Below are 10,775 nucleotides of genomic sequence, written 5' to 3' on the forward strand. Positions count from 1 at the left end.
ACCAATACTGGCAGTGGTAACGCAGGAGAAACCTCGCTGTCGCTCGGGACTAGCTCGTTTCTGAAAATTTTGAAGGAACGACGGCTCTGTTAGACACGGCGCGCGGGCACGCTGTGTATATCAGTATTGTAACCATTTTGAGGATTGGTAACATTAGTTTAGTACCTATTACAGATTACAGTTTGCGTGCATTTAAACATGGAAGAGTGTTGCTACGTAATGCGTAATTGATCAACTATTTGAAAAGTTATTCTCCTTGTATATTTTTTTTATATATAATTTTGAAGAAAAAAAAAATAGTATTATTGAAAATGGAAGAACTAAATTATAAATAATAGTTTTCAAAATCTATTCTTTTTCCTACTTGTTCATTTTTTATGTTAATTTTATGGTACAGTAATATGTTTAGTTTGTTTATTATTTATGGTTATACCTGTTACACATACATAATGACATACATATAATTTGGGAATAGTGATTTGTTTAAGAGTAAACAGTAGCGATCAACAGGTAGCAACAAAATATAACTTCGAGAGATAGTATCATAAACTTTGGCAACAGTGGTAATCTTTGACATTATCTAAGATTACTATTTTGCCAATATCATAGTCGCGCTAAATGGAAGTAGTATAGAACACGATTTTATTATTAATAAATATATATTTATAAAAATAAACCAAAAAAATTTTACGTAAATTATACTTACCTACCTACATATAACTAAAACTCACAATTAACAACTATCTATTCTTTCAAAGAGGCCAACAACTTATACAACAACAAATATACAGTGCTAGTCAAAAGTCCGTACCCCCCCTCGTAACTTTTGAAAGGTTATACTTATAATAGTGAAATTTGGAGGAAGGAAATGAACTGACGTATGCTTCTTAACTAGTCATGACAGGTGACGTAAAAGTGACAGATGACTTTACAGCGCCACTGTGACAGATAATTTTAAATGGTACCCTATGGTAAGCGATACCTCGTTTGATAAGTATTGAAAATACCCATTCAGCTATACTAATTTTGTTTGAGTTTAAACTCATTTGTATGAATAAATGAAATAATATAAAATTGTAGTTTCGCATTTAATTAATAAAAATTCAAACCTCCGCCTATGGTTACTTGTCAAAAAGGTTGACGTTGACGTAAAAACTACTAGAGAGCTGAAAAATGTCAACTTTTTTGACAAAATAACCATGGGCGGACATTTGAATTTTTAATAATTAAATGCGAAACTACAAAGTTATATTTATTTCATTTATTCACCAAAATCAAAATCAAATTAAACCCAAAAAAATTAGTATGACTAAATAGGTATTATCAATACCTTTCAAATGAGGTGTCACTTGCCATAAGGTCCCATTTAAAATGATCTGTCACAGTGGCGCTGTAAAGTCATCTGTCACTATTACGTCACCTGTCATGACTAGTTAAGAAGCGTACGTCCGTTTATTTCCTCCCTCCAAATTTCACTATTATATGTATAACGATATGTATAAAGATACGAGGGGGGGTACGGACTTTTGACTAGCACTGTATATTAAATTAACTATCAATAAATATTACTTTCCTATGAAACAACAATAACGAATTCTTAAATTAACACACTACTGCACTGAACAGATATCGATAAAGATAACAGAACACATTAGAGAAAATCTGACGCAGGTTTGTCAAAATGACAGTGATAATTTCTCTATGTTGCCTAAGTAGTTATTTAGTTATAATATCGCACACCTAGATCTAAGGGGAGTTAAGTCAAAAAAGCACTTTTTTCAGAAAACACGAAAAACTGTTTTCTGTGTCCATGTGGACTGCGGGAGTGTTTTGTTTTTACGGTTTGCTTTATTTATACACCAGAATATTATCTTGAAGTACTTTACTGTTTAATACACGTTTTACGGCTAAAAATCGATATTTTTGAATTATTTCCCTTTTGCTTATTAATATATTGTTACACTTCTTTTAAATACTTTATTCAACTCAAACAGGATTACAGTAACTTTTACACAATGACAACTTTTAACTTCAAATACTGAAATACAACTGAACTATAGAATGTCAAACACATAATGTTTATATAGTTTTCTGACGTTCTAGATGTCACCAGACATTTCTGGGTTATTCCATGACATCCAGAATATTCTCGTACGTGACTACTTCTTCTTTCACGTCGAGGGACTTTTTCTATGTAGGAACAATCTACGGAACTGTCATAACACTGCTCCCTCCTTTATAGTTATTCGCCTCGAATAACTGGTCTATCAGGGTCTGGTTGAAGCCAACAGGGTGGATCAGTTCCATGATATGGGGCTAATCTCTCAATGTGAACTACCTTGGGTTTACTTCTCGCTGAAAACTGGATGCGGTAGACCAGATCATTTATTTTCTTTAAGACGGTGTACGGGCCTTCCCAGTTTCGTTGAAGTTTCGGACAAAGTCCTTTCTTGCGTGTGGGATTGTATAGCCATACTGGATCACCTCTTTCGAAAGTTGTCCCTGTAGCTTGCACATCGAACCTGGACTTGGCTTTATCACTTTGAAGCTTCAAACTTTTACGAGCAAATTCGTGGACTTTTTCCAGTTTTTCTCTTAAGCTTTCTAGGTACGTCAGGGATGAAGGTTCTTCTTCACAGGTAGGCACTTTTCCGAAAATAAGATCTTGAGGAAGCTTCATTTCTCTTCCGGTGATCATCATTGATGGAGAATAACCGGTTGCTTCATGTTCAGAACTTCTGTAGGCTAACAGGAATAGAGGTATTAGGGTATCCCAATCTTTTTGATTATCAGCAACAAACATTGAGAGGTATTGACAAATAGTTCTATTATGTCTTTCGATCATTCCGTCTGATTGTGGGTGGAGAGGCGTAGTTCGAGTTTTCTTAATACCCAAGATTTTCATTAATTCTTGCCATAATTCGGATTCAAAATTTCGTCCCTGATCAGAATGCAACTCTAAAGGAACTCCATGTCTTGATACGACATGTGTTATGAATGCTTCTGCTACAGTCGTCGCTTCTTGATTAGGAAGAGGTGCAATTTCAGGCCATTTTGAAAAATAATCCATTGCAACCATTAAGTACTTGTTACCTCTCTCTGTCGTTGGAAGTGGACCGAGAATATCAACTGCAAGTCGTTCAAAAGGCTCTCCGGAAAGATATTGTGCCATTTTACCACGACTTCTTGTTCTAGGGCCTTTTCTACCGTTACATAAGTCGCATTTCTTACACCATTCTTCTACATCTCGGCGACAATTGATCCAATAAAATCTGTCTCGAACCCTGGCCAGTGTTCTTTTTACCCCAAAATGTCCTCCAGACAGGCTGCTATGAAGTTCTTGCAACACACTTTTAATGTGTGATTTTGGCAGTACCACTTGTTGAACTATACGTACTCCATCGGGACTTTCCCACTTCCGATATAATAGACCATTCGAAAGATGCAAAGATTCCCATTGAGCCCAGTACGCCTTTATAATTCGACTATATTTAGATATTTCCTGCCAAAGAGGTCTTACTCAATTTCTAAGCCATTCTCGTATGACTCTTAAGTCATTATCTTTCTTTTGACTCTTCTTAATGTTTTCCAGGGAAGTCTGATCATTATCTTCTTCCTGTTCAACCGTGGTCATGCAGAGACTTACTTCTTCAGTTACGCTCTCTTTTTCTTCAAGTCTTTTACAGTACTGGCATTGTCGTTCTAAACAGGGTCGCCTAGAAAGAATATCGGCATTGTTATGGAGACGCCCTTTTCGATGTACTATGTCGAAGTTATACTGTTGGAGTCTCTCTATCCATCGAGCCACTTGTCCTTCTGGCTTTTTAAAATGCATTAGCCACTGCAAAGCGCTATGGTCTGTTCTGATTGTAAAATTTCTGTTATAAAGGAAGGTATGAAAGTGTTCTAGGGCTTTTATAATAGCTAGGAGCTCTTTTCTGGTAACGCAATAATTCTTTTCTGCCTTTCCTATGGTTTTACTAAAATATGCAATAACTTTTTCTTCACCTTCCTGTTCTTGTGATAATACAGCGCCAATACCATGCTGAGATGCGTCACAATCCAACAGAAATTTTCCATCTTCTCGTGGATAGGCTAGGATAGGTGCTGTTGTAAGTAGATTTTTTAAATCTACGAAGGCATTTTGACAATCCGGTGTCCAGTCAAATTCAATGTTGTTTTCGGTTAGTCGATAAAGAGGCTTAGCGATGCGGCCAAAATCTTTTATGAATTTTCGGTAATATGAACAGAGTCCAAGAAAACTTCTAATTTCTTTTTTATTTCCTGGTTTAAGCCAATCTTTAATAACTGAAATCTTCTCTGGATCAGTTTTAATTCCATCTGCTGAAACGATATGTCCTAGATAGTACGCTTCTCTTTGAAATAGTGAACATTTCTTATAATTAAGCTTTAAGTTGGCATTTCGCAGTCTTTCAAATACCTCGCTTAAGTTTTTCAGATGTTCATCAAATGTTTTGGACATAATCATTATATCATCAAGATATACTAGACATGTTTTCCAAGTAAGTCCTCTTAAAACCATTTCCATCAGGCGTTCAAACGTAGCTGGAGCATTACAAAGACCAAATGGTAGAACCTGAAACCTGTAGAGACCACGGCCAGTTGAAAAAGCTGTTTTATCTCGATCATCAGGATGTACTTCTACTTGCCAGTAGCCGCTTTTTAAATCTAGAGTCGAAAACCATTTAGCACCTGATAAAGTGTTTAGTGTATCATCTATTCGTGGCAATGGATAACTGTCCTTTTGTGTAACATGGTTTAATCTTCTGTAGTCTACACAAAAACGAGTAGATCCGTCTTTCTTAGTTACTAAGACTACTGGTGAACACCAGGGGCCCGAAGCTTCTTCGATGATATCGGAATTTATCATGTCTTGTATTATGTTTTCAACTTCTTTTTGTCTAGCAAACGGTAATCTGCGTGGGGCTTGACGAATTGGTCTTGCATCTCCAGTATCGATTCTATGTTGAACTAGACTAGTACGCCCTGTAGATTTCTCGGATTCAAAAATGTCGTAGTTTTCATTAATAAATTCATTAGCTTTTTCTACTTCTTCAGTTGTTAAGTGATCAATATTTTTGATCAGTTCTTTCGCCAGGTTAGCGTCAACTTGGTAACTTAAAGCTGTATTCTTTTTCAAATACTTTTCGCACTTGATTATTTTTTCTATTGGCGTACAGAGTGCTATTTGTTGTTCTTTCTTCAACTTAAAAGGCTTTTTGGACAAATTAGCAACCCTTACTGGAATTATCTCATCTACATTCACGAGGCATCTGGCTATCAAGATTCCGTCATTAACAAGTTCCTCGCTTTCAACAACGCCGAAATGTAAACCTTCAGGTTTTTGACTCAGTCTCGCCAGGACTATACTTTCAGAATTTTGAGGAATTTCTGTATCTTCACTAACTATAACTCTTACTTGAGGTGTAGACTCTTCAAAATTTAGGACTATTTCTTCATTTTCAATAAACAAAATTTTATTTTGAAGATCTATGATAAATTTGTTTTGCATAATGTCCATTCCAAGAATGCATTCATCTTTAATATCGGCTACAAGAAATATGTGTTTTATCAAGGTGTTGCCAATCTTTATGGTCGCCGTTACTTCTCCATGAATTGGAATAGTTTGACCTGAAGCTGTTTCAAGAACTAAGTTTGTTTTACATGGCTGTAGTTTTCTGTTCAGAAGTTCTTTGCGAACAAAAGATCTTGTTGCACCGGTATCAATAAGAAAAGTGCATTTTTGATTGTCAACGTAGCCCTTAAGTAATAAGTTCTGTTCATTTTTGTTTAAAGTATAACTGCGAATTTGGGGGCTTTTATTAGATTCAGCCGACGCCCGCCCCTTAGTGTCGACTTTTATTCGTTTCCCTGGCTATTGTTTGAATATCTGTGGTCAATTGTAGGAGATCGACTTCTTACATACCTATCTCTACTAATATTTCTAGTAGGACTATATGATGGGCTTCTGGATGTCGATCTAGGCGACCTTCTGACATCATTATTGTATTCTTCTTTTCTCGCTTGGGATCCACTTCTACAATTGACCTGCAAATGTCCAATTCTTCCGCAGTTAAAACATCTTCTGTTTTGATTTTGAGCTTTTTGTTGATTTTGTTGAAGATTTTGGAGTATGTTCAACATCTGGGACAAAATAGGTTGTTGATTATCTGTGGTAGGGACTTGTTCATCTTCTCGAAATCTGATTTCTTTTAATCTTGGGCGAGATTTTGAAATACTTTTAGCCGCTTCAAACTCCTGGGCTGAAACTAGTGCTCCATTTAGCGTTTTGTGGTGTTGTAATCGGAGAGCCTGTTGCATTTCGATATCATGTAGTCCTTCTATGAATGCCTGTATACCGATTTGTTCAAGAAAATCTTTAGGTGCCTGAGGGTATGCCAAATGTAGTAATCTTTTAATATCAGCTTCAAATTCTTGTAGGCTCTCGTTATGTTTTTGATACCGAACTTTAAGCTGACTTTGAAAAACCTGCTTCAGATGTTGTTGGCCATATCTTGTTTCTAAAGCTTGAACAAGTGAGTCATAACTAGGTGAATCCTGAGGAAGAAATTGAAGGACGGTTGCTGCCTGACCTCGAAGCGACACCACCAAGGAAGCTGCCATTTATCTTTCAGTCCAGCCATTTGCTTTAGCTGCAGCTTCAAATTGGAAACGATACGTTTCCCATGCTGTTTGGCCATCGAAGGTGGGTGGTTTCAAAATTTTGCTATTTCTGATTGTGCCTGATTCAAGAAGATTTAGGGGATGTGAAGATGAAGGGGCTGTTTCAGATTCGACATTCGTTACTGAAACAATACGAGATAAAGAATCTTGGGTATTAATTTTTCGTTCTAACATAACTATTTGTCTTTCTAAACTAGATTTTAAATTATCTTGTTGTTGCTTTAAATCATTTTGTTGCTGTTCTAGTTTATTATCTAAATAGCTTTGTTTTTCTTCTAATGTGTCTATTCTACTATTAATTTGACTTACCTCTAATGTAAAACTTTCTTGAATTTGTGACAAACTATTTATTATTTCTACCTCTACTTGTCTACGCCTCTCCTCCTCTTCTTGCCTACGTTTCTCTTCATTTTCTTTCTCTTCTTGCCTACGTTTCTCTTTTAACTCTTCCATTTTTAAAAACCATTCTGGTGGTCCGGATGTATCCATTTCTTTCTCGAATTTAGTAGATCTTGTATTGACCATATACAAATTACTTAATGTCTTCTTATCCCACCGCTGTCACCAATGTTACACTTCTTTTAAATACTTTATTCAACTCAAACAGGATTACAGTAACTTTTACACAATGACAACTTTTAACTTCAAATACTGAAATACAACTGAACTATAGAATGTCAAACACATAATGTTTATATAGTTTTCTGACGTTCTAGATGTCACCAGACATTTCTGGGTTATTCCATGACATCCAGAATATTCTCGTACGTGACTACTTCTTCTTTCACGTCGAGGGACTTTTTCTATGTAGGAACAATCTACGGAACTGTCATAACAATATTTATATTTGTTATACTAACTTGAGTTGAGCCTGTGTTGGTGAATTAAGTTTGTAGTTGCCTCTCTTTTGAAGAGACATTATTCATTTAGAACGAAATGACTTTTTGGTTAGATGATGATTATTGTTTTCTTCTTAAATCGGCTTAAATAATACCTAATTCTGTTTTCTTCGAAGGTGCTGTTTTAATCGCTTTATTGCTCAAATCAAGAGTGGATTTGAAAAATGTCTTGCATATTTGTATTTTGGATCCATTAATCTCAAAGTAAAAGGGATTGTTGAGAGCTCTAAAATTGTGTGTACTTAAGTACCGATATTTAGACTTTATTTGTTGTGAGTTGCGTACTAAGAATTCTCTTTACTTTTCAAGATCACCGAGTGCCCAATATTCATCAAAGTCCTGTTAGTTGTCTTGACATTTTGACCACTTTATCTTTGCATTTTAGGCGACATTTGTCTCCACAGGGTGGTCCAACCATTCTTGCTAGAATTAGTTTTTTAGATTTTGACAGGGTAGTTTATCTATCTCAATCTCAGTACCAGTTTCAGGAACCATAACACCATGTGGGCCTACTTTGTCACTATCATCTTCGGTATCTGATACACTGGAGCTGCTGATGTTGAATAAAGTTACCGATGATGATGAAGGTACGAACTTAGGTGGGTTTTGTTTAACAATTGAAAATTTGGATCTTTATCTTAGTCGTCATTATCACTTTCATCGCTCCAAATAGGTGAAATATAACAGTCCGGGGCTGTTATTTAGACGTGCTAGGGATAAATGTATTAACCGGTATTAAACCAGCATGAGTTTATATGGATGGAACTTTATCACTTGATGCCATCTTCAAGTTATCTTCCACGGTTGCATGTTGACTAGAAGTTATAGGAGTGATATTTTATTTATACTGTTCCTCTAGCATACGTACTAACAATCGGCCGCGATTCAGTGTTTTCCTGAAATATACAATCTTTATTTTACTAACTTACAGAGTTATGTGCCACAAATCAATTTAGAAAATATTTTTAATCTTTTTAGCTATGTTGTTAAGATAAATTTGTCAGAAACCATCTAAAGGGACCCAACTTAAAAAATTGGCAGTAAAAGAGGAACCAATATTGTTAATGGTAAAATAAACATTAAACTGTACTACGACCTACAAACTCGAATCGTCAATAACGAAATAAGTTTAATTTTGATAATATTTTATAGAAAAAGGAAGTATAAAATATGACTCAGCAAAAGAGACACAACTACAATATCGAAAATGTTTCAAGAGTAGGGTAACAACTAAAAATAAAAATAAAAACTTATTTTACCTTGCCAACGATACAGGTTTAACTCAAATTGTTGTGTCCTTGTAATTAGCACTAACCATTTAAAAGGTGACAACTCAAAATAATACTGCTTCAAGTTTCAACTAAACAGGTACAACTCAAAATAACTCCAAACTTTTTACGGAGGACACTTGCACTCCGATTTTAATTCTGATTGCATCTAGCGTTGTTCCCGTTTATGCGCGGGGAGATCAGGCTCGCTCGTTCAACAAAAGAGACTCTAGGTGCCATCTAGCGTTGAATTTTGCACATATTTTTAAATCTCTTCTATTGATCGATAGGTATCCGTACAGGGAATTAAATGGTGAGCTTAACTCAATTTCACATATTTTTGACTTAACTCTCTTTAGATCTAGGTGTGCGATATGTTCGATTTCTTGTTAGAAATAAAAAATTTTAGTAGTTCCAAGATTACACAAAATGTAGGCATGGGATAAAAAAGTTTATTTGAAGAAAGTTTATTTTTTTTTCTTCTTATTGGCGGTACAGGCCCCTTTTTTCATTATTTTATTTAGTTATAGAGTAATTTCCACGTACTAACATATTTCTGAAATTGGGCTCTGTACCGCCATTCTTTATTATATTACGAATAAGTGTGCCAAATATCTCGACAAAATATTCAAAATTAGAGCCGCAATCTTGGAACGCGTTTGCTGCTACCTGTTGATCGCTACTGTAGCCTCTTAATTTTATCCCACGGGATTGAAAACAAAAACTTATATTTGGGAGGTTCAAAATAATTTTTTTTAAATCAGATTTTTTTACATCTAGTTTGGTAACACTTTAGAAAAAGTCACGCGTCACCACTGGCCTATTGTGGAAATATTCATAAAGGCACGAATTATCTTTTAAACAAATTTTAGAAGTGTAGTTGTTATAAGATAAGGTGATTTTGTCAACTCGCTATTAAGTACCTCAGAGGTGTTTCGGCCTCCGTGCTAATTAACTGCCAATTAAATTTCCTGTTCTTTTTATTAGAAATTATAATTGTGCTTTCATCCATCACCGGCATCACGGCTACAAGAGCCCGACGCAAACTTTTAATTAACTGTTTGTAGCGTCCTCTATTGGGCCATTTTCCTTCCTTCGAGGGAAAACGTGAAGTTAGTTTAAAAATAGATTTTCCCTGAGTTAGATCTAAGGATAAACTTTGTTAGGGCTTTGATAAATATAACCTTTAATTATGGAATAGGGAGGATATTCTAAATGTAGTTAAATATTAAAGCGGTAAAATCTTAAAGTAATATGTAAAGATAAGAAACAAAATTAAGATATAAAAATTATAACGTTTTATGACGGTTTTTCATGAATAACTTAAAAAAATTTAATTTTACAGCAAAAATCATTAAAAAAAATTGTATTTAATAAAAAAACAAAGAGATTTGCGTCCGAAAGGCCTATGTAAACCCAATAACGACTGAGTTATTGCTATTTAATGGATGGTTATTTTCAAAGAACATCGAAATGGACAACCTTTAATCTCAAATAATTCGAATGTGGTGCAATTTTTTGGGAAAACTTAAGAGATATATATTTTAAAGCTCATTAAAAAACCTTTCAAATAAGCTCTGATAAAAGTTTTTTGCATAAGAACTGACTGACTTATGATAAAAATAAAGTCGCTCACTGCTTTTTTCCTTTTGAAACGTAAAAATTAAACCCTCGTCGTTACAGTCCTAATAGAAATGAATAGCTTTCCACTTGAAATTAACTTTATTTATGTATAGTTGCTACAATCCATGTGATTTGACCGGTTTGGAATGCTTAATTTAGAAAAAATAGTTGATTAAATGGAAAATGACATTTTTATAATTTAAAAAAAGTGCACTTTTCTTAAATAAATCTAAAAGTATTCATAATATGAAAAAAAGTTTCAAATATTAATTGTAGAATT

The 10,775-nt window shown here is 34.7% G+C and overlaps 1 protein-coding gene across 1 annotated transcript; it reads right to left on the reverse strand.

Annotated features, from left to right (window-relative positions):
- Positions 1-6,654: 6,654 nt before the first annotated feature.
- Positions 6,655-7,536, reverse strand: LOC126888080 (unconventional myosin-VI-like). Its single transcript, XM_050656099.1, has 2 exons — positions 7,015-7,536; positions 6,655-6,827 (listed from the first exon to the last, which is right to left on the reverse strand). Exons 1-2 carry the CDS (start codon positions 7,228-7,230, stop codon positions 6,825-6,827), a joined length of 219 nt encoding a protein of 72 aa, XP_050512056.1. The 5' UTR covers positions 7,231-7,536; the 3' UTR covers positions 6,655-6,824.
- Between the last annotated feature and the right edge of the window lie 3,239 nt (positions 7,537-10,775).

Source organism: Diabrotica virgifera, chromosome 7 (genome assembly GCF_917563875.1).
Source record: "Diabrotica virgifera virgifera chromosome 7, PGI_DIABVI_V3a".
NCBI lineage: Eukaryota > Metazoa > Arthropoda > Insecta > Coleoptera > Chrysomelidae > Diabrotica > Diabrotica virgifera.